Source organism: Hoplias malabaricus, chromosome 9, assembly GCF_029633855.1.
Source record: "Hoplias malabaricus isolate fHopMal1 chromosome 9, fHopMal1.hap1, whole genome shotgun sequence".
Taxonomy (NCBI): domain Eukaryota; kingdom Metazoa; phylum Chordata; class Actinopteri; order Characiformes; family Erythrinidae; genus Hoplias; species Hoplias malabaricus.
This window is the reverse complement of record NC_089808.1, coordinates 12556787-12581536: the sequence shown is the minus strand read 5'-3', so window position 1 is coordinate 12581536 and position 24750 is coordinate 12556787. Positions and strand designations below refer to the sequence as shown.

Below are 24750 nucleotides of genomic sequence, written 5' to 3'. Positions count from 1 at the left end.
TAGACAGAAGTTTAGCGTGACTCTTTTCTAAGATTTTAGTTTCTGGCTTTGTCAGAGGTAACACTCAAACAAACAGAAATGTGTTAGCAGGGGCTCTCGCTGGTGCTACCCAGAGCCTCTATGAGGAAAAACAACCAGACAATTTTATGAACACGCATCAGAAGACTTCTAAATTAGACAATAAACGTAGGGTTAGTCAATCATTCTGTCTGTAAAAACACTGAGTGGGGTATGGGGTTACACCCTTGTAAATTATGCGCGCGCGATTCTGGACTCCACACAGTGAGCGTTTTAATGGGACAGAAGGCTGCACTCCGTTGCGCTCGCGCTGGGATATGATTTAGTTGAGAGCGACCCCCTTTGCCTTAGTCTTGACCCGGTCTCCTCCTCGGCCAGCCCTTGCCCTCGCTTTGAATAATTGTAGGTCATTATAGAGCAGCACTCCTCGCGCTCGTGCGTCACTGTGCGTCAGGGCGAGTTTCCCTGATCGCGCGGATGGGAACCTCGCCCAGCTTTTTAAAGAGTGAAGGGGGGTCTTCTGGAGCAACTTCGGTCACGCGCACACTCCTCAAAAAAAAGGAGTTTCTATAAAGACAACGAAGCTCGATATAAATCTGCAGTGATCTAGAATCAAGTGCCTGTGCAACCCCTCCTCTCTCTCTCTCTCTCTCTCTCTCTCTCTCTCTCTCCAGCACTGTCTTTACACCTCTCTCTTTGCATCTGCCTCACTCTGTGATCTCCCTCTCTTCTCGTTTATCTTACTGTGTCCCTGAAACCCCCTCCCCCCATCTTTCTCTCTTTCTGCATCTATCTATCTCTGCTTTTCTCTCTTTCTACATCCCTCTCTTTCTCTCTCACTCTTGGGACTTTAAGCCAGACCTGTGGCTCCAGTTTAGCGCGAGACTTCAGCTGCATCACACAGCGCTGGGAGAGAAGCGGACCCCACAGCAGAGCGTGATGATGATGAAGGTCAGTGCACGCGCTTCTCCAAACGAGCACTCACAAATCTCACCGTCCGTGCGCTATAGCGCTTTTATTACCATATTTACCACATGTTCTTCTGCTCTGTCTCCATTAAACTTATAAGACTCAGCGAAGAAACTTTCAAATTCAGGTTAATAACTAATTTCTGAACAGTTCACTTACTTTTGGCAAAGCTGTGCCAAATAGTTTCTGAAAAAAAATAATTATAATAGTTATATTACCATCTCACAATTGCAGCATTTGAAATTGGCTTCCTTTGTGCCAGAGCTATTGATGTGTATACTTTTATTCAAATGCAACAACTGGATGGTTTTTAATTAATCATTTTCTCTGTCAGGTCCAGTGTCAGTAAGCGTGAAGAGCAAACGTCATAATTAAGATGAATAATAACGAATGACGACGTCGTTATAAACTATCTATACTATAATAACTGAAATGTTAAGTAGTGCACTGCTATAATAATTTTAATAATAAACAGCTGTAACATGTTTAATATAACAGCGGTGTTCAGTAATTAATTGGTATAAAAATATATATTAAAATTCAGCTACAATATTAATGTTAATTTATATTACCAGCAGTGTAAAGTAGTGATAATGATAGTGATAAGCAGTACAAATAGTCTACGTTTTATTGTTAATTATGTAAACAGTGATAATTTATTGTAGTGGATTGTAAAGACGTAACTTTAACTCCCCATCTCTTCCCCTTTAGTCGGCGATGGGCTGCAGGTGGTCGCTGCTGTTGTTGTTGGTGTTGAGCGCGTGGCTTGCTCTCACGGCGCGCGCAGACTGTGGTGCAGACTGTGCGCGCTGCTCGGGGCACCTGGGACTTCAGCAAACACACATCAGCTCCATAGTGAGTACATTCAACCACGCACATACAGACAGAGAGAGAGAGAGAGAGAGAGAGAGAGAGAGAGAGAGAGAGAGAGAGAGAGAGAGAAAGAGAGAGAGAGAGAGAGAGAGAGAGAGAGAGAGAGAGAGATGCAAGCACTGCGTAAAACTCAGTCACGCTCCGAGCGCCAGAAGCTGCGCGCGCTGTTCTGGTATTTTGTGGCTGTTACGAATACATTTCTATTGAAGCCCATTGCCTGTCATAAACGCCTACAGACTCCTAGAACAAACATGCCCCACTCTTCATCTTGTTTTAGTGTCACAAAGCCTGGTAGGATGATACTAAATGACTGGACATGTGCCCTGACTGACCACTAGAGGACATATAAGCAACCTGAACGACCCCTGCAGACCCTCAGAGCCTTAGAATATAAGAAAAAGAAGTGACGCACTAATGTGATTTCAATGGGTGCCTCATTTCCACACGAATGCTATATATTACATCAACACATTTACTGGCAAATATACATTAACCAGAGGACAAAAAGGTACTTGTATTATTATTATTAATATTATTATTATTGTGGAAATTAGGCACACATTTGAAACAAATAGATTGGATCAATGATTATATGAGTGAAATATCTTAAAAAGAGTTTATAGCAAATGAAAAGTAGCACAAAATGCATTTCCTAACACATTAGTGTGTCTAGTAAAGGCCTTTGTTATCCTAAATGCTTTGGTTTTAACATTGTGTATCTATTGTTGCTGCTGTTGTTTAATAACCACATTAACCATCATATACATTTATAAATGTACTTGTGTACTTCTGAATGTGTGACATTTTAATAAGGAAAGCTCCTTGTATAATGACATGTCATTACTAGTCAATATATTAGCTATTTTATAGGTCTATATATATATATATATATTGATGCTGGGTGCATTTTATAACGGAAATGAATTTATTTTCCTGATGTATTGACTGAGTGGCATTTTTTAAGCACTGCATGCAGCTTCAATTCATGATGATGTATTGATCAAAGCTGCCTTAAAATCTTTCAGGATTTTCTTCCCAGAGCAAAGAGCGAGAGAGGGAAATACATAGAGAAAGAAAAAAAGAGAAAATGAAGGAGAGCGTGAGAGAGAAAATGAATCTATTTGTATATGGCTGTCTCATTTATCCTGAATCTGGCTTCAGGTTTAATCTAGACTTCAGTGTAGGGATTTTAGACACTTTCAAATGGGGGGAGGGGCTTAATGGTTTTCATGTTTGTACTTTACAGTACTTAAGCTTTTATGTAGTATAAAAAGGGTTCAGTTTTCTTATGACACTATACAGAAAATAGGCTAATACACAAAACCAGGATCTTGGTAAAGATAGGATGACAGGATTGTGTGTGTTACAGAATCTATTCAAGATTTTGTGAAAATTGAGTGTCACGCTGCATTAGCATGCATATGGTTGCCCAAAAGCTTATCACATCCTCACGCCCGCACATGCTCCCTCACTCATCTCCACATACCACACTGCTGTGGAATGAAGGGGAAGGCAGTGACTGGTGTCATATATATTCCTCTTTGATGTTAATGGGGATTTGACAGAGGGCTTGCATTTCGGCCACAACATCAAATCCGATGTGTCTAATTATGCCAGAGTGGTCGTGTTGGGTGTTTATGCTCGTTTGGAAAATTGAAGTTGGTGTGTGTGTGTTTGTGTGTGTGTGTGTAAACTGTGTATCTTCCAGACCGTTCTCATGCTTATGTTTTGGCAGGCATGTGTTTTGCAGTGTGAAGGGCACCTGAACATTGGTAGCTCTTGGGGCTTGTGTCAAGGTCTCCTGCAAGCTGCCGAAAGCACACCTGACTCAGAACGCGCATCGGCCGAAAACGATTCTCAACAACAGCACCAGGAGGAGAAAAGATATGGTGGATTCATGAAGCGTTATGGTGGCTTTATGAAGCGTTATGGAGGCTTTATGAAGCGTTATGGAGGCTTTATGAAGAAGGCTGCTGAACTCTACGGCCTGGAGCCAGATGACATCGACCGTGGTCGAGAAATCCTCTCCAGCAGTGACGCAGAGGTGCTGGCCAATCAGGTGGAAAACGATGGCGAGAGAGAGGAAACTGCTATCAGAGACTTTCTCAGTGCAAGGGGCGAGGATGCAGGGTTAGTGGTTAAGCGCTATGGTGGATTTATGAGAAGAGGTTATGACTCTGAGGGTCAAAGACCACTTCAGAAGCGCTATGGGGGCTTCATGAGGCGAGTCGGCCGGCCAGAGTGGGGGGAGGAGAGCAAACCCTATGGAGGTTTCCTCAAGCGCTCACCACAGTATGAGGAAGATGAGAAGGAGGAAGAGGAGGAGTCGTCCGAGATTGAAAAACGATATGGGGGCTTTATGGGATTTTGAAATCCTCGCAGACTTTGGTTAGCCATTAAGTTGTGTTCCCTTCAACTCTGTTCTCCAACTCTTAGATGCTACTCTATGATCATGGCAGAAATGAATAAAACAAACCACGCTTATAGTGCTGTGTTTATGGTTTATTCATAAAGTCCACATAGTGCTACATTTTTATTACGAACGAGAACACAAGATTCATTCAAAGATTCCAATTACATCTGGTTGTTTCATGTGTCTTGTGTTTCAGGATATAGATTATTCATATAAAAATGCATATGTAAATTCTATGCTACGATGCATGTAATATAGATTTAAGATGGAGGTTGTTTAAGACCTATTTGAGACAAAGGTTATAGCAGTGTAAATGTATACATACTTCAAGCTACATTTAAATACCTGTCTCAATCGAACAAAAGACTCCACACAAGCCAAACAAACCCCTCCAAATACAACCAAAACTCCTTCCAATAAAACCAAATCCCCAGGCAATAAAAAAGAAACCCCTACCATTACAGGAAAATGTAATTGAAGTAATCGATGCTCATATAGTTAATTTATGTTTTGCAACACTTAGAATTTCAGTATGTTTAACTGGAGGTGCATTTGACTACCAAGTGTAAACAGGATATTAAAAAAACATTCCTCCAGCTAATCCCATGAAACAAGTAGGTGTAATAGACAATAATAATATTATAATAATGGTAATTTCCCTTATTACCTCTCTGGTCTGCCCTTTTCTCCATTTTTCCCTTCATTCCTCTTTCCTCTGCCTCACACCAGTTCAAGTGTTCCGTGCCAAATTCACTTAGAGACTGAACCTGTGACAGACAAAAATATAGCAGCTGACTTGAGAGGGTAAAGCACATTGTTTATTCGTCCACAACAGAGTGATTTCCCCATCAGTGCCTGTATTTCACATAGTCTGTTGTTTTGGTGTCAGTCTGAATTTGTCATATGCTGTACAGCTTGAATAAACTGCTCGAAACTGCAACAGAATGTCTCTGTCTCAAATAAATACGTCAATCGGCTGTTCCAGGGACACATCCTGTCTCTTCTTGTGAGTGGTGCTTTCAGACTATTGTTAGTGGGCTAGAATGAGTGACTTTACTAGAGCATGTCAAGATGATGTCTCTCATTATAAAGGCTACGCTAATCACTTGATCAATGTCTCCAGACAATGGCAGAACGCTTTCTTTTGAGTGGTCTGACACAAACGAGAGCAGCGGCTATAGACAGTTGCCATTGAAATCATGGAAACATTTACAACTGTGACTCAATCAAATGCCAAGTTGTACTCATAGTATTTTAATAAACACCCTTATCTACATTTATATGCCATTTTTATAGCCTTTATTTTAGGTTACTTAGGTAAGTAATGTAAGAGACAAAGCCATAAACTGTTATCAAAGGGTGAGAGTGGAACTGTTGATGATATAGACTCCACAAAACATAATACCAATGTCACAACTCTTTTATCTATGTCGCCCAGTAGATTAACAGGATCTGTCTAGATTTAAAGGCTAAGCTGAATTCTACTTCAATGTTATGTAAAAACATATAATGCTGTAAAAATATATGCTGTTTTGATTTCTTTTATTCCAGTATCCATTAACTTTCTATTAAATATTACATATATTAATTAGTATATTGTATAAAATATACTAATTAATATATATAAATGTATTCCAGCCCATCAAACAGTAAAGTTATAAGGAATGTTTTATTGTTTTTCAATAATTGCTTTCTGAATGAGTCACAGCTCAGTCAGTCAGAGTAGAGGTCATTTATGTCAAACAGTAAAAATAAAAAAGCCTTTCATTTTAATAGACAAAGGAAGATTGGTAAATAAGGATCTGAGCCCTTTAACTTCCTCACTCTCATGAATACATGCTTTGAATTTTAGTTTCGTAAAAGTTACTATAATCCATAATTGTTTCCGGACAGTTGGCCTCATGATTTATAAGTGAACAATATGCCTGGAGATTTCAGGCGTTATGTATTAGTGTTTGTACATCTATTGCTGGCTCTGTGGACGAGCATGTCAAAGTCTAACGTCCTGCTGGTCTTTCTCAACCAATGAGAGTTATGAGGGCAATGGTAGCAGTTCTGTTACCTGTTACCCACATCAGTGGAGGAGGCATATAGAAGCTGCTGAACCAACAATAATATTAACTAGGCCAAAGTGTCTGTTTACATAATACATAGCTTACAGCAATGTAACTACCCAACTGAACAGACTCATAAAAGTGCATCAAATATTCTAAATATTTCATACTATAAATATTAAATACGTTTATATTTCGGACCTGGTCTAATACGCCCTGTCGTTCTTAAAATGTACAAAAATATAAATTTTTGCATATTTGAGTATTTCTAAGCACATTCAGAGCAGATTATAGGCAACTCAGATAGATTTGTATCGATTGCTTTAATAGCTTGTTTAAACTAATTAATCCCCCCCCCAAATTGGTCTCCATTCAATTGCAAAATTCATATTACACAAATTGTACACAAACAACTAGTCTGATCCAGGCACTAATGTTCCTCTTAATGATCTTGTCTTTATTGCCCTTATTGTTCATGAGAAGGCATTTGAGGCTAATGCATCTAATTGTTTTAACTGCTTTTTTATGCTTGGATCATACAAATGTGTTCACCTGCTGTGTCGTGGCACTTCCCAGCAAATGTTTCTGCTTGTGTTGCTGCCAGTGTGTTCTTTTGACTCAATTACCCTTTTTGAAATAGAAGGTCAAATAGAAGGACACCTGATCCTGCCTCTAGCGCTCCAATACAACTCCACAAAAAGAAGAGAACCAGAATCAAAGACAAAATAATGTCAGGAAAAACATGATCATTACTTTAACATCCACTTAAATATAACTATGACGGAAGAAGTCTCAGCCACACACTCAGTCTGATACCTTCAGTGCATTAAGTTGCCCTCATTCTCAGGATTCTGCTAGTTGCATTCTGATTGGCTATTTGTACATCCTCGCATATGCTAATCTGTGTATTTTGTTGTACTGGCTCTTTTATTTGTTGCCTCCTTCTAGCAACCATGCCAAAACAGAAGACTTGTTATTGGGCCTTTTGCGTGTCAGGCAAATTTGATTTCCCACAGTAGTAGGTGGTTCTTGGCCATGCTAGGAAGCAAAAGGTACCAGACTTTTTGCTACAAAAAGAGTAGCAAAAAAGCTAACGACTGAAATTTAAAAGGTAACTGTCCTCATAGTCTTGTACGGAGCCCCTAAAGTGACATTGTGGGTTTATTTAGCAAGTTGTGATAATAATGAAATAATATTTTGATGCCAAAAAATAATATATTGAGGCCACAAAATAATATTTTGAGGCCACAAAATAATATCTTGAGGCCACGAAATAATATTTTGAGGCCACAAAGTAATATATTGAGGCCACAAAATAATATGCTGAGGGCACGAAGTAATATTTTGAAGCCACAAAGTAATATATTGAGGACACAAAATAATATATTGAGGCCACAAAATAACATCTTGAGGCCACAAAATAATATTTTGAAGCTTGTATCAAGGGACCTGCATTTGCAATGCACACAAGTTTGATTGGCATAGCAGCTGAACAACCACACAACTACCCTTTGAGATTAAGTCTAACACCAGATTGCAGTTGGTTAACATTAATACACACTGCGTTGAGGTTCATGGACGACATGGAAAAGCAGTGCGAATTACAGAACTTTCTTCAGGAGAGATATATGTATGGAGGAGAATCAAATAGCAAAAATGGTTTTGTCAAGGGGCGCAGTCATTTCATGGCATCAATTTACTATTTTGTGGCCTTAATATATTATTTTGAGGCATCAAAATACTATTTTGTGGCTTCAAAGTACTATTTTGTGGCCTTAATATATAATTTTGTGGCCTCAAAATACTATATAGTGGCCTCAACTTGCTAAATAAACCCACCATGTCACCTTAGGAGCTCTGTACTTTTTGTCTTTTTCTCATTGTACATATATTTTTTATAATTATTCTTTGAAAGACCCCTATACAGTGAGAAATTAAGTGTCTGTGTGGTGCTGCTTATATGCAATTAGACATATCATGAGGAGATTAAACAGTCAACATCTTGACTAGTTATTTTCTCTTTAAAACTGCAGTGTTCCAAAGACCAGGAACCAATCTTGTGAGCTTGTGAGACAGGGCTCAGAGTGGGGAACTAGTTACATATTCATAGAGCTACACATACTGAATGAAAGTGAAAGTGAAGAGTTACAACTAAGACAGTTTTGTGGCATTGGGTGTTATCTAAATAAAAACGTATTAACAGGAGAAGCTGTCTGAGCCGGAGGTGTAGATTTTAGACCAGTCTGTCCAGCTCTTTGATCTTCGTTTCTCTTCGTGGCAGCGTGTAAACAGTTAAGAAAAAACCGCGCCCTCCACATCCTGTAGAGCACCGTTATCGCGCGCTCTGCGTTGCTACGACCTTCGTACCGCGGTAAAAGCCCCAAGAGACCGGAGAGAGGCGGGAACGAAGGCAAACAAGAGAGGGGGTGGGGGGAACGAACAGACGGGTGTAAGTCTGCGCAGTCGAGCATAAGCTGAGGTAAGTTCAGTGTGTCGAGTTTCATCCACTGAGGGGACGGAGGGAGGGTCTAAATGGCGGAAGTTGGAGTAGCCCTCCTCTAACACTTCAGAAGCAGGGTGTGTTTACTCATATTTAATGTAAACAAACCGGAATAAAGCCCCGGACTGGCGCTGTGCTCTCAGGCCCGTGATGAAGTTCCTCCTCGAGACCCTGAAGGTGCTGTTTCTCTCGCTCTGGCTGAGCTTGGAGGCACTATGGCGCTCCGTCGTACCTGCGCGCAAGAAAAGCGTTGCGGGGGAGACGGTCCTCGTGAGCGGCGCGGGCGGCGGCCTCGGTCGGCTCCTGGCGCTCGAGTTTGCGCGGCTGGGGGCCAAGGTTGTGCTCTGGGACATCAACGAGGAGGACAACCGGGAGACCGCGAGAGTAATCAAAGAGACGCACGGAGTGCGCGCGCACCCCTACGCGTGCGACTGCAGCCGCAGGGAGGAGGTTTACAGAGTGGCGGATCAGGTATACACACACACACACACACACACCTATAAAAGTGTTATACACTCTATGTCCAGTAAAACAATGTGGCTACCATAAGGTGAACTATGTATGGACAGTCATTCATTCATTCATCGTCTGTAACCACTTATTCAGTTCTGGGTCACGGTGGTTCCAGAGCAGGAACACACCCTGGAGGGGTGCCAGTCCTTCACAGGACAACACACACTCACACATTCACTCACACCTATGGACACTTTTGAGCCAATCCACCTACCAAGATGTGTTTTTGGACCATGGGAGGAAACCAGAGCACCCGGAGGAAACCCATGCAGACATGGGGAGAACACACCTCACAAACAGTCAGCTGGAGCAGGGCTCTGACCCCCAAACCCAGATCCCTGGAGCTGTGTGACAGCAACACTACCTGCTGTGCCACTGTGCTGCCCTTAATGTATGGACACAGACTTTGAATTCTGTACACAAAGCTTCTATAATCTCTAAAACATTAGACTAAGAAGCAGCAGCTGCACAAGTTTACAGCCCCATACTCAGTGACTAGAGGGATATGAAACTTTAAGGCGTTAGACAGTGGAACTCTGTTCTTTGTTCAGTCTCTATATTTTGAATGAGCTGAAGTGGTGTGTTTGTGATCCAAAGCTAATTATCCCATATCAGGACCTGGCCACAATAATGGTCTTGTGGTAGAATGTGCAGTACATGCGTAAATGGTAGGAGGCAGCATCACAATATTTGTGCTCATAATGGTTGGCAACATAACATACTGGCAAGCTGCAGTAGATGCATAAACGTTAGGGGCAATGCAGGATCACAGTGGCAGAAACTTTTGAAGAAGGTGGTGTCAGAGCCAAGTCCGAAATTGCCCACGTCATGCTCTGGTCTGCTCTCCAATGTAACCTTCCAGTTACAAGCGTAGCACATAGGCAAATATGTGCTAGGCTAAGGGAGTGTTCACACATGTCCCAAACAATTGAGCCTGCACCCAGGACTGATTCTGGGCTTGTGTGGGGAGGGGCTCACTTGCTTTCACACAGAATCCCATACAAACACTGGATCCATTGTTTATTCCACACGTCTCTTGTCTGAGCACATATTAACAAAATGCTATGAGTTAACTGGATCCTGTATTATATTATCATGTAACCTCATCTGTAGCACCGGAATTGGGATAGCTCCCACACACACAATGGACTAAGAAGCACTGTGACAGTGTCTTCTATGGCTGTAGAAGCAGAAGACACTCACTTGTTGTGTGTAGTCTAGTTGGAGAAAGCTAACACTGACCCAATTTGTCTTGCAGGTCAAACGGGAGGTTGGTGATGTCACGATTCTGGTGAACAATGCTGGCATCGTCACAGGGAAAAAGTTCTTACAGTGTCCAGATTCCCTCTTACAGAAAACAATGGAGGTCAACAGCATGGCCCACTTCTGGGTTAGTTATTTTATTTAACACTCACACAGTAAGAACTGTGTGTAAGTAATGACATTTTATTCATGTGCAACTGATCCATTTCTCTAAAGCTGCATTAGGTTAGGTTTTTGGAGTAGGATTAATGATTCAGGAGGAAAATATTAGATTCATTCACAATTCTAAAATACACTATATAGCACCTAGGCATGCAGACTGCTTCTACAAACATTTGTGAAAGAATGTGTCACATTCAGGAGCTCAGTGAATTACAGCATGGTACAGTGATAGGATGCCATCTGTGCAACAAATGCAGTCAAGAAATTTTCTCGCTACTAAATATTCCACAGTCAACTCTCAATGGTCTTAAAACAAAGTGTAAATGGTTTGGAACGACAGCCACTCAGCCACAAAATGGTAGGCCACATAAAAAGACAGCTGCGTCAGCTGATGCTGAGGCATAAGTGTACAGAGGTCGCCAACTTTCTACAGATTCATTAGCTACAGATTAGCTCAAGAACAGTGCTTAGAGAGCTTCATGGAATGGGTTTCCATGGCAGAAAAGCTGCATCCAAGCCTTACATCACCAAACACAATGCAAAGTGTCAGATGCAGCGCAGTTGGGCTTGGCGGTTGCCAGATGAACAGTACTAGTCTGACTGCATTGTGTCATGAGAAAAGTTTGGTGCAGGGGGGGATAATGGTGTGGTGTTGTTTTTCAGGATTTGGGCTCAGCCTCTTAGCGTTTAAAGGCTGGATCTAATAAAATGTTTTACTGCAGTTATAGTGATTGACAGATCTCTTTGGCCAGTCAGCGCTCTGTTAGGGTTATACATCAGTACATTTAGTACCTACTCGTATGTCTTCGTACCAGGCACACACAGGGACTCAGTTCCTGGGACCAGGTAACAGATTTGGCTAGTGGAAAAGCAAAAGAGCAGAGACAAGCCGAGTCAAGTAGGTTCTATGTGGTGGAAAAGCAGTGCAAAACATAATCATGATATTTCTTTCTTAATAGATGTACAAGGCATTTCTCCCAGCAATGATTGCTGGAAATCATGGTCATCTGGTCAGTATCGCCAGCTCTGCTGGACTAATCGGAGTGAGTGGACTGGCAGGTATACACCTACCCTTATAATGTGTTTGATGGTAAAACACTAACTCTTCCATCCCCACAGCTCTCAGAAAGCCTATAGGTTCACCTGTGTTTGTGTACATGTGATTTTTTGGCAGATTATTGTGCAAGTAAGTTTGCGGCAGTTGGCTTTGCAGAGTCCGTGGGTTTGGAACTGTTGGCTGCAGGCTGTGATGGAGTGAAGACCACAATAGTGTGCCCTTTCTTTATCAACACTGGAATGTTTGATGGAGCTAACACAAAGTAAGATGTAGCTTGTGCTTTTTTCCCCCTTTATTTTATGGCAAAATCACAGTAATACGGGGAAATTACAATTGGAGGAAAATCAACATGATCCTACTCTTCAGATTAATATGTTAGGATTTGGATTAGAACGTTTCGGTTGTATAATTTGCTTATAATTTGCTTTATATATATATATATAGCAATATATATATATATATATATATATATATATTGATATATATATATGTATATATATATATATATATATATATATATATATATTGATATATATATATGTATATATATATATATATATATATATATATATATATATATATATATATATATATATATATATATATATATGATACACACACACGTGTATATATGAGAGAGATTGGAGGTTATAGAGATGTAGGTAGACTGACAGGCAGACAGCTTTGGAATGTTTCTTGCCCTGAGCACTGTCTCAGGTGTCAGGTTGCATTTGAAAGATCAGTGTGTGTCTGTCAGATGGTGCTATGGTGAACGCGTTTCAGTTTTCGGGGGGGCTGTGTAGGTGGTCCTGCCCCTTCAGTAGTTCTGTGGCTGATCTTTTTAATTAGTATCCATAAAGTGTGTCTAAAATTTTCTTTTGCCACGCTAGATCATCATTTAGACATTAAGAAATATCAGAGGAGCAGAATGATTACTGGTGAGCCAGGAGTTGCAAGGATTAACAATTCTGGAGTAGAGTTTAAATGTTAAAGGATGTATCCAGCTTTTTTTCCAGTCAAATGCATAATCATCATCTGTTGATTATTTTGTATTTGCAAATCCTAATAGCTTTTTCTTTGGGGTTTAGTTTTGTTCTTTAATTATGGCAGTTAGTCTGGGCTGTTTCATGTCTGAGCTTGATACCAAAGTAATGCTAACTCCAGCAGAGGGCAGTGTAAGGCCTACATTAGGAAGAAGCTTATATTTTGTTAAAACAAACAAACAAACATAAAACACCCATAGAGAATTAAAATGAGGTACATTGCAAACATTGCCTTGAAACAACAAAACCTGAAACTTGCTGCTGCAAGCACGTGCATATGTCAATACCGTGACAGGGCTCATTCTTCACCAGCTTCAATCTCCCTTTGACCCAGAGCACAATGAAAGACAATCAAAGTGGAATTCATGTAAAGACATTAAAATGTTACTTACCTCATTCACATTCTGTTCAATTAGTTCAAACATAAAAAGCATATCTGAAATATCCCAATGCTGTGAAGTTAATCAGAAATGCTCATTGCTGCTGAGCATTGGGCTGTGAAACTAAGGACATTTTTGTTGTTGTTATACCTTTGGGATATGTTGGACTCGCTTCGAGTAGGACCAGCAGGTGTTCACATGACGCCTAAGAAAATTACCTTGGTTCTTTAGTTCTATATAAAAATAACATGGATTATGTAATAATCATGTGACTGTAAATTGTCAACACTCTGATATGTGTGTTTGTCTCTGTGTGTGTGTGTAGGTGGCCCGGACTCATGCCCATTCTGGACCCAGAATATGCATGTAGAAAGATTATGGATGCTGTTCGAAGAGATCAGGTGTATCTCTGTATGCCTCGTTTCATGTACTTCGTCATCGCTATGAAGAAGTAAGTTATACTTCACTTTTAAATGGGTCAGTTTTTTTTTTGGGCCTGGGTCAGCACTGAGGCACTTAATGTCAAGTGAAAAACATAGTGAAGTGAATGTATTTGTTAATACATCAGTATATATAAATCAGTATAAGTATGCTGGTTGGCACAGTGGGGCAGCAGGTAGTGTCACTCCAGGGTCCACATTTCCAGGATATAAGAAGCAAGCACGTAAAATATCAACAGTGCCTTAATATTGGAGGAAAAAGTAATGAATGTACGTTTGGTTTATAAAAATGATTAAACAAAACATGAATAAAACACTTCATTTAACCAAAGAAGACCAAACATATGCTTACACAAAACCTTTCCTGACTTCCAGTGTACGTTAATATAATATGATGTGAAGTAGAAAACAGGTTGTTGTGAAATCTTGGCATAATGTAAACAAAAGCTGGTATTTTGTTAATATATCAAAACATCAACAATAGGGATAAAAGGTCCTGTTCCAAATGTTACAATATATACATTTAATTTTTTACATTTAAAAAAAAAAAGATTTATACTTATTTATTTATGAGTGTGTGTGTTTGTGTGTGTGTATGCTCTCTTTGTTAATGTTCAGAGCTCTTTGAACTCTAGGATAATGATGCCAGCATTTAAGATTTTAATTAGTGACAACACAGCGTATGTCGGAGCTATGAGAGCATGATACTGTAATGGGTAAAGCACTTACGGCCTGACTGATCTACTGCCAGGTCTTTGCTGCATTGTTCTCAGGGCATGTGTGCATCACTGTTTGATCACACGGTTGTATCACTCTGTGAATATGAATAGATGTAAAATTTGTTTAAATCTAGTTCTACTAATTAACATTTTATATTACTAAGTTTAGTTTTAAAAATGTATTAACTCCATTTAGGCTGAATAACCCGAATAAACACCACCACAATAAGCCTATACATTTTTGGGTTACGTATTTCCTTTATATTTACTGATGTTTGCTGTATGTAGATACATCAGACAGAAGTTAAGCGTTCACATATAAGTCACAACAAAAAATTAATTTGTTGGGATAATGCATGTAATTAATTAACTTCATAGTCTGTATGATATAATTAGTCAGAAAATAACATTTCCTTAGTTAACTTCATACAATATATTTAATCAATAATATGTCAAGAGACCATATTTATAAGTAGAGGGAAAGTGATTTCCATAATGTATTGAAAGTACAGTGTTACAGTCAGATGAGAAGCATATTATAGTATGTTTCTGTGTAATTATCTTTTAGGTTTGTTTTCTGTTGTTGTATTCCGGTTGACAAATGAGTACCTTTTAGATAATTAGTAGTAGTAAATAACTAAAGACTTGTCTATGACATTTGCACAGCATTGTGTTTTTACAAAGCTGTTTGTCAAACAACATTACGTCAAAGTAACGTTTAACATTTCTACTTCCTTTTCTCTCTCAGTATTCTGCCTGTTAAACTGGGTTTACTCTATGGCGTGTATTTGGGAGCATTTGATTTCATGGCCACGTTCAAAGGTCGCAACAAGAGCGACTGATTGTGCCAAAAGAAGACTGAACAAAATGGGAATCCGTCGTCATATTGGAGATGCAGAGAGATCCTGAAGAATAAAGGCATCTGCTAGAAGAAATTTAACACTGGGAATAATTAACAACAAGTATTAACAAATATGCAAGTCGTAAACGATCTGCAGCGTTAACCTTTAATAGTTCTTAAAAGCACTTAGTTGTTCAGTTGTTCTGTAGCCTATTTCTGTTAAGGAAGTAGATACTATAACTCAGGTATTTTATGGGTACGTGAATATTTACAGGCATAATAATAATGTTATAACCAAGGATGTAGTGGAGGATAAACACATATATGCTGTTTACATAACTTTTAAAATATGAATTAGTGTTTAATTCACTTTTATTTACTCACATATTCTTAACTGAATGTAAGGGGTCCAGAAAATTCATGCAATCGTTGGTTAAAATGTCCTGGTCTGCAACATATCCTCCCCCTACCTCACCTCCAGGTCCCATTTACAGAATGTGAAGAGCTACGCATACAGAAGTAAATATTAATAATTTTTACTTCATAAAAATTAAAATGAAATAACTTCATTTCCCAAGTATTTAATTGTTGAATAAATCCGTTTTAGTATGTTAACTACCAAGCCAGGCCCATTTAAAGATTTAAAGGCCAAGTTAGCTAATGAGTTAGACAAAAGCTGGTATGGAAAATTTAGGAGTTTACATCACTGGTTATTACAGTAGTATAGTAGTATACGATGGAGTTTTAGGGCCACGGCGTTTAAAAAAAAAAAAAAAAGATTCCAAGAATAAAGTCAGAATTCTGAGAATATTCTCGGAATAATTTGCTGCGTATAATGGAGCAGACACACCGTGTAACTGTGGAATGCTTTGCTTAAGTCATACTATGGTATAAATTTCAGGAATAAACACTCAGTTCTCTTCCACATCAGGAGCACAATGCACAAACCCATGGCATGTAGTTTCACATGATACAATTAATGAACACGAAAATGATCCAGAGCGAGTGGAACTCCTGTGTGCCCACGAGGCTCCATCGCGTTACGGCTCGGACTCGTACAATAAACTAAAGCCTTATGCATCGCAGTCAGGGGCTGCACTGACGGGGTCGTCATGTCGTGTGGATGCATTTAATAAATAATTCTGTTCACTTCACTGACTGCTTCTTGCACAACTCACTCATGGCGCACAGACTGTGAGTCTGTCTGTCTACATTATAATAAATAACTCAAACAGTGTTTCTCTACATATTCTGATTATATTCTCGAAATTATACAAACCTTTTTTACTCAATTATTCCAAGATTTTTTCTCAGAATTATTCAGAGAATATTCTGAGAATTCTGACTTTATTCTCTGAATCCTTTTTTTTTAATTAAACGCCAAAATAATATGCAATCACAGCTTTTAACTGTGTTAATAATATGAAAAATGCACATATTTAGCATGAAATGTACATTGACTGAACCTGTTATTGCTCTTATAAAATAAACTATGCCTTAAAACTTTCTTCTTTCCTTACAAAATATATTCTTTGGAGGTTGGTGCTAAACCTAGCAATGGATTCTAGCCTCGTCAACCTTAATAAAGGGCAATAAAGATGTGATCAAGATTGACATACTTTGTCATTTGGTGTGGCTTTATTTCATTGGATTATATATATTTTTAAAAATCTCTCATAATGTTTTTGCATAATGTTGCACTTTTCACACACAAGCAGATTCATAAAATGTGTGGTTCTCATCAGCTAACTCAGTATTATACGCCACATGCATGTTGCTGGTTGCGTAACAGCTGCACTATGCAAAGCAACTGTACAGTACAAACACACTTATGATTGATTGCAGGTCTTTGCAGAGGAATACTAATTTGAAACAGCTGAATACAGAACTAACAATTGTCTGTGCAGAGTGCCTGAGTCAAATTTCTTGCACAATTAAGATAATCACACACGATTACTCCACATTATTTCATCACAATCTAATTCGAAATCTATGTTAATGATTGCTCATTTTCAAAAATGATAACATAGATCACTTTGGTCTCAATTAACACAGAGGCTTGGGGTGTTAGCAACCACCACTGAGACCATATCAGTAAAAAAAAATCTGTTGTTTGAATAATTCATTTTTCACCATTTTTGTTGCCTATTTGATTTGCTAGTTTCGTACGCACCGCTATTCAAAAACTTGTGATCACAGTTTTCAATAATATGGAACTCATGAATATGAATAAAATAAAATAAAATTATTCTAATAAGTGTACCCTGTGTAACACGATAATGAACAGCTGTAGATGATTGAATAATGAAACTGCAATTCTTTCATTTTCAACAACGGTTCTGTCTCCAGATAGCCGTTGGCTATTGTTCTGTATTGCTTTTTTGTCAGAATACGCACACGTAGTGTTGTCGCCCGAATTGTCCCGTATTTGGACACTACAGATGCGTTCCATTTTGAACCGATACGGGGCGCTTTGTGTTCCGTTTTTTTTAGGTCACACTTTTGTTTGAGACAGAAACAAGCAGCTCTGAGCCGGAGCGAGGGGCAGATTTCGTACGGCTCCTAAACAGAGAACACGCTTTTCATTGGACGTCACTTTTATTTAACCAATCAGCAGCCAGAGTTACCTGTCCATCATTCAGTGTGCAGCCAATGGAGTCACAGTCCCTCCTACAGCGGTTTGTTTTGCGGCAGCGCTGAGAGCAGCAGGTCAGAGCTGAAACACTGAGAACTACAGCTCTACTTTAGATAGAACTAATGTTATCTCATCTCTTTGTGGCTTTGCTTTATCTGTACCTCGTCAAAGAAATTTGCTGCTACGAGGCAATTACCCCAGACCCCCCCTTATCTTTAATCTCTAGTGACGACCATGGTGTCTACAAACATTTGGAAATATTGTACACAAAACTGTCTTAATCATGTCACTGCGATTAGAGACACGTTCATCATGACTTACAAGACAGAAGTGAACACACATGCAGCATATATCACAACAGCTTGTGTTCTTAGTAACAGATTGGTTGTACTCATGGGTGTTAACTACACACAGAACGTTGCAGAGGCATTTGCATTCACACATTTTCTTAATTACCTTAAACCTTACTTACTACTGAATCACACAAGTGCGGGTGAGACTGCTGGAAAGATAAGGAAGCAGATACTGTGATAGGACATGTAGAATTTTATCGCCTCCCTGTGGTTTTTGAAAAAATTACACCACAGCGTTTCACAATAAAATCATATTTAAGCAAATGCCTGAATGTTGTCTTCCTCCACACCCTGTAATAGATATAATTAAATAAAATATTACAAGGATAACTTATTTTTATCTGCACTGGCACAGATATGATTTAATAAACATTGTGGAAACATTTCAAAAAGTTTAATTATGTTAATATACTGGACACCCACAATCGTGTATACATCAAACATTCTCTCACTCACACACACCCCACTGGGCTGCAGAGCAAATAAAGTCTTTAAGTCTTCCCTTTGGAAGAACATATTCTTTCACTCATAATGCACCTTCTGCAAGGCACAATAAGGGCTTCAGTAATAAAAGCACAATGGAAGAGAACTCTTAGAAACAGAGTTAACATTGAGTCTGTTTGTCAGTAGGGCTTCCCTCCCAGAGCAGCAATAATTTCTTCTCTCTCTTTAGCTGTAGGCATATCTGGCTTTATTCCTTCACGTCTGCGTTGTAGCATTACACCATGCTAGGAGAGAAAAAGAGACAGACAGATAACACATGTTTACAAAGTACAAACAGAGAACAAGTTCAGAACAGGTTTAAAAATGTTAATGTAATTATCTAAAAAGAGTCTTGGATTCCATCAATGACCTCAGAGTGAGTTGCATGACAAAAACAAACAAATACATATTTAGATTTAAGATCATTATTATTATTAGGTATAAGCCAACACACTTGTACGAGTGAAAGTCAGGATTTTCTAGAGTTGGAATTCAAAACAAATTATATATAAAAAAGTAACTGTTCAAAACCCAGTGGTCAAGCAATATCTGTCCCCATCAGATAAACAGTAATTAATGCTTTCTTTTATGAATGCTTTCTTTTAGAGAGAGAAGGAAATCGACAGGACAGCAATGAAAGCAAATGCACTACAGAAAGTAATGAAAAATATGCACCTTTTGCTTTTGTTTTTCACCTGATATGGAAAATAAATAATAATTTTACTAAGTCTTAACTGGAAATAAAATAAAGAAAGGGTGGTCTTGGATTTCATTAGTTATTAACATATGTACAACTGTGAAAAATGTTGATGTGTTTGTACACATTTATATGAACTTATAGGAAGTTAAAATATACTTACAAAATATAAAAATAAAAATAAATAAAAACATAAGGAAGGCCATGGTATTTACACTTTTTCCATAACTTTCAATGCAGTGCAGCAAAAACTATTTTGAAGTGACAGATAGCAACATTTTCCATTCACCTGATATTATATTACTTAAGCACATATGCCAGTGCAGACAGCCCACACTTCACAAAACCATTACAAATGAACAAATTAAAATTTTAAATGTTTCAGAAACATAATTCATTACTGTTACATAACTCACCCAGTACTTTCTGCAATTCTTATACTTCAGGAAGTATGCAGAGCACATGTTCTTATCATAGTTATATGCATCCAAGCACCTTTGTGAACCGTCACTCTCCTGAGCACAAAAACAGAAATATGAGACAGAACTAGATGAAACAAAGATGCAGAATGAGCACACACACAAAAAACACCTTATTGTGTGAAAAAGGTTTCTCAAATAAAGTAATTTTATAGAACAAAAACATCTTCGTAACTTTCCATGGAAGTCAATGTAAAAAGATTTTATTCCCATTATGGAATTTTTCTATTGGTCCATTCGTCGTGACATTTTCACACAATGTGAAACACCATCAATAGAACTCATCTATTGACTTTATTTTGTTGTAGGCACCCCCTAGTGGACGAAATATAACTGCACCTGTTTGATTCCTTTTAATGGTGCTTGTCCTACCCCCTCTAGTAAACTTATTTTATGAAAAGACATACAGTATATGACCATCAGTAATACATTATATCATCTTATCTCTCAAGTCCACTCTGTAAGCATTTTTTACCATTGGTGGTGTTTTTCAATCTTTTGACTCTAGCTACAATATTACTGTTAATTTACAGCTTTTCAAATTTTAGCGAACTGCAAATTTTATAAATTCATATTAGACAATTACACATTATACAGCTGTCAGTCAACAGTATAGTGCCACACTAATCTCACAGACTGACCTCGATGCACGGGTTGCTGTCCACATTACGAACCTTTCGGGCACTCGTTTTTTCATTCATCCTTTAGACACATCCGTCTGTCTGTCCTGGAACATCAAAATTCAGCATAATTCTCCAAGGAAATATGTCAGTCATCACACTGTTAATAAATATAACCTATTTGATTGTTGCCATCCTATTTTTTTTTTTTTGTAACAATATGTTTATTTATTTCAGATTCTGATGTCAATTAAAAATAAAGCGAAAAATGTCAAAAAATCTGCTCCAAAGTTTATTTATAAAAATATTTTTTTATATATTTTATTTATTTACAAAATATATAAAAAAAAACATTTTTTAGAATTATGCTATCTGTAATTCACTATAATATTGTAAAAACATATAAAATTATATGTGAAGATGTGAAGGCTATATGTCGAGTAGTTTGTAGGCACTTTCTCATCCAATATTTTCTTTGGAAATTACCAGTATTAATAATGATTTTCTCACACCTTGCTGCACTTAAAACTTCTACATTTCTGGAATATTTCTGTGAGGATATGACAGCGTTCAGCCACAAGAACATTTTTGAGGTCCAGTCCTGATGAATGACTGGTTCTAGACCTAAGTTCTGTGTTAGTGCTGGGGACTATTTAATACAATACACCAATCAACCATAACATAATGACCACCTCCTTGTTTCTACACTGACTGTCCATTCTCTCAGCTCCAGTGTCCACAGGGGCACTGTGTAGTTATACAATTACAGACTGGAGTCCATCTGTTGCTCTGTATACATTATTCATACTTTTTCACCCTGTTCTTCAATGTTCAGGACCCCCTCAGGACCACCACAGAGCAGGTATGGTTTGGGTAGTAGATCATTCTCAGCGCTGTAGTGAAACTGACATATTGGGGTATGTTAGTGTGTTGTGCTAGTATGAATGGATCAGACACAGCAGTTCTGCTGGAGTTTTTAAAGGCTTCATTGTCACTACTGGAATGAGAATAGCCCCCAACCAAAAATATCCAGCCAACAGTGTCCTGTGTCCCCGATGAAGGACTAGAGGACAATGAACACAAACTCTGCAGCCACAGATGAGCTACTGTCTCTGACTTTACATCTACAAGGTGGACCCATGAGGTATGGGGTCCTGACCATTGAAAGACAAGGTGAAAGGGGGAAAATAAAAAATACATAGCAGCAAATTGTCTATTGCCTTCATTATAAAACTACAAAGTGCTCCTGTTTGGTCAGTGGAACCCATAGAATGGACCAAAAGTGTAGAAATAAGGAGGCGGTCATCATAATATGGTTGATCTGTGTAGATGACATTAGATATATCTCATCAAGACCCTCCAGTTCCAAGCACATCATATCAGCACTAATTCCCAGGTGAAATAAGCACAGCAATTAGAAATATTAGATGACCATGTTAATTAACTTTGGGGGTTGGTAGTAATTAATTATAATTATAATCCAGGTGTGATAGACTTCTATTAACAGGACATAATATCTGTAATAATTTTTACTCCTGCTCACATACAGCTACATTTTGTGGGATATACTTTATCTACTATTTACTCAAGCATATTTTAGGCATCATCAATCAGTTACTGATTTATTTATTATTATTATTATTTATTGTATTATTTCACTGAGTGTTTTCTGGAGTGATGCTTTGACAATTTAAGCGGTACTCGAGCCATACCTTAGTTTCAGTGCTAATAGAGGCTGGAGATATTACATTCCATCCCTCCACCGATTACAAACTGAAAACCCATCACCTCTGTTCATCAATATTACATATTTAGAAGCTCTCTCGCAAAAAAAATAAATAAAATAAAATAAAAAATCTGAATCTTGGTCTGCATTCAGTATGCATGGATCTATGAATATGTAATCAGCCCCTGCCTCTATCCACACTTATCCCTCTGCTACTTGCGTGCAGATCAAAATCCCACCGGACAAATTGATTGGACAGAAGCCTTAGATTTTTGACATCAGAAACTCTAGTGGTCTGAATCTGCCCAGTTTCAAAGCAGAAATGCTCAGTCATTGCACTGAATGTTTAATTCACTCACTTTTTGTAGCATTAGCATAAAGAAAACATGGACATGCTAACAAAATAAAAACCTTGAATTTCTTTTCTAAGGGTCTTCAAGAAGTTTCAGTTTTATTCATTCTTACGTAGCTTAAATAATATTTTTTTTTATGTTAACCCCTCTACATACACACTATGTATAAACCAGGTGTTCTTTCCCCAGTGTTAACAATAATCATAGCAGGTTCATTCATTCTGACCTTCAACATTTCCAGCACTTAGACCTCCAGTGAGCTAGGCTACAGCTAACAAACAGTCAAATGTATGAATGGTTAATGAACTGACACTTGGTAAAATATTTTGCTGTGCTTTTCAATCCAGAACAATCATTCCTTGATGCACACCAACAGATACGTTTACAGACAAGCATACACAATGTCAGACCACCATAATCGTAGTTAGCTACTGAGCAAAGGTTTGCTAGCAAGACAAGCGAACTGTGAAGCTGCGTGAGATCTGATTCATTTTCTATATTCTAATAGTATAACCAGCGAGAACAGCCCAAATTGAAAATCTAAGACTTTCCACACAACTTACCGTATAGTTCAAGCAGTCCTTAAAACACAGAGTATATTCTGACTGCATGCATTCAACTAATCTCTGAGGTTAGAGGCAAGAGTCGATTCTAAAAAAATGAAACGATTCTTCTGTCGAGAGCCGACTTCCAAGCTTCAGAATCGAGTCCACAAAGAAATGCACATATTTCCTGCGACCAATGTTTAAATAAACTGTGAAAACGTAATCCTTCAAAACATAATCCGGATGTGTTTTAATAGTAGAAAATAAAATTCGAAATAATATTTTCAGCAAAAAATATAATTACAATCGTACTGTCAGGTGAGGTTTACAATATCCCTGATAAGTTAATTCAGCTGTTTTAACCTCTAGAATTTTTTTGCTGAAGTCAGATATAAAAGTGTATTGTATTACATTTGTACTATATTATAGTTTTAGTTTTCTTTACTAAACAAGGAAGGTCGTTCAAATGAGGTCTTAAAATAGTCAGTCCGTCAAGGACATAGTTTAAACATCAACGAACGTCCAAAATCCATCGTAAGTCAGTTAAGTGGTGACCAATTAATAACGTCTGGAAGTCTTTTCAACTTTCATTTTCAATTTTGAGAAAACGTTGATTAGACGGCAGTCATTACGATATTTCAACGTTGAATCAACGGCTAAATGTTTACTGGGTTGGCTCTGAGACAATGACAGACTGTCACATGCAGTCTGTGACTGAACAGGAAAGGTAGAAGTCGAATAGGACGATTATCAGACTAAGTTCAAACTTCATGGTAGAGTTGACTTGATTTTTGGTGACAATTTTGCTTAATATTTTGTTAATGTTAACGTTTTTCCTTCTATCCCCCTCACTGTGCTGTCTTTAGGATCATTTCTGTTTAGAAAGATGTTAAACTGTCAAGACGGTCTAATAAGAGTATTATGCTGCCTTAATGTATCGAGTTTTTATCCCCTCTGAATCATTTATTTTGTGAACCAAAACTCTGGTGAATTCAGACAGTGCAAGCTAAAGAAAGGTTTCTGTGGATATGAGTGCAAATATTCATGATAAAAGACATTTAAAATGCTTACGAGCACGTGAAAAAGAAAAAAGCCCAAAGCATAAGACGTGTATACATTATATATTTAAAAAATAATCGGTTCAGTTGTTAGCATGTTGCTAGCGGGCCTATAAATGTCTTTGCCCAGATTAGTATTGTGACTAAGAGCGTTAATATACGAATTTAAAGCTTAAATACTGTCACGAATTCATTCATTATTTATTTCGTGTTAAATGTGCTTCAAGTACAGCATTGCCAAACAAAGTGCTGCATCTTGCATTTTTTTTTTCTTTTAAACTGAAAATTAACGACTCCCCGATCTAAGAAGTCGGGCTCAGAACTACAACTCCCAGGGTGCAGTGCGGGTGACATCAGCCGCGCACTCATTCAGTCAGCGCAGCAGACAGACAGATGAAAGAGACATTCGAAACACATACGCACATGTTTGTGATGTTTGTCTGTCTGTGTAGTGAAGATTTGAACATTTTTTCTGATACACATACACGAGAAAGACAACTGAAATGGAAAAACTTAGTCAGAGTAAAAGAAACTGGGAATTGTATCTATTGCAGCT

General features: G+C 38.2%; 3 protein-coding genes across 3 annotated transcripts; 2 read left to right on the top strand and 1 right to left on the bottom strand.

Moving 5' to 3' along the window:
• The first annotated feature begins 583 nt into the window (after nt 1–583).
• Nucleotides 584–5207, top strand: penkb (proenkephalin b). The gene is made up of 3 exons (XM_066681843.1): nt 584–969; nt 1699–1842; nt 3596–5207. The coding sequence occupies exons 1-3, from the start codon at nt 958–960 to the stop codon at nt 4229–4231; spliced, it is 792 nt and encodes a 263-aa protein (XP_066537940.1). The 5' UTR covers nt 584–957; the 3' UTR covers nt 4232–5207.
• Nucleotides 5208–8563: 3356 nt separating this feature from the next.
• sdr16c5b (short chain dehydrogenase/reductase family 16C, member 5b) lies at nt 8564–16848 on the top strand. Its single transcript, XM_066681842.1, has 7 exons — nt 8564–8806; nt 8971–9298; nt 10599–10730; nt 11725–11824; nt 11940–12084; nt 13571–13696; nt 15153–16848. The coding sequence occupies exons 2-7, from the start codon at nt 8978–8980 to the stop codon at nt 15244–15246; spliced, it is 918 nt and encodes a 305-aa protein (XP_066537939.1). The 5' UTR covers nt 8564–8806; nt 8971–8977; the 3' UTR covers nt 15247–16848.
• Nucleotides 16849–17012: 164 nt separating this feature from the next.
• chchd7 (coiled-coil-helix-coiled-coil-helix domain containing 7) lies at nt 17013–23293 on the bottom strand. Its single transcript, XM_066681890.1, has 4 exons — nt 23155–23293; nt 20534–20619; nt 19830–19928; nt 17013–18961 (listed from the first exon to the last, which is right to left on the bottom strand). The coding sequence occupies exons 2-4, from the start codon at nt 20591–20593 to the stop codon at nt 18857–18859; spliced, it is 264 nt and encodes an 87-aa protein (XP_066537987.1). The 5' UTR covers nt 20594–20619; nt 23155–23293; the 3' UTR covers nt 17013–18856.
• Nucleotides 23294–24750: the final 1457 nt, after the last annotated feature.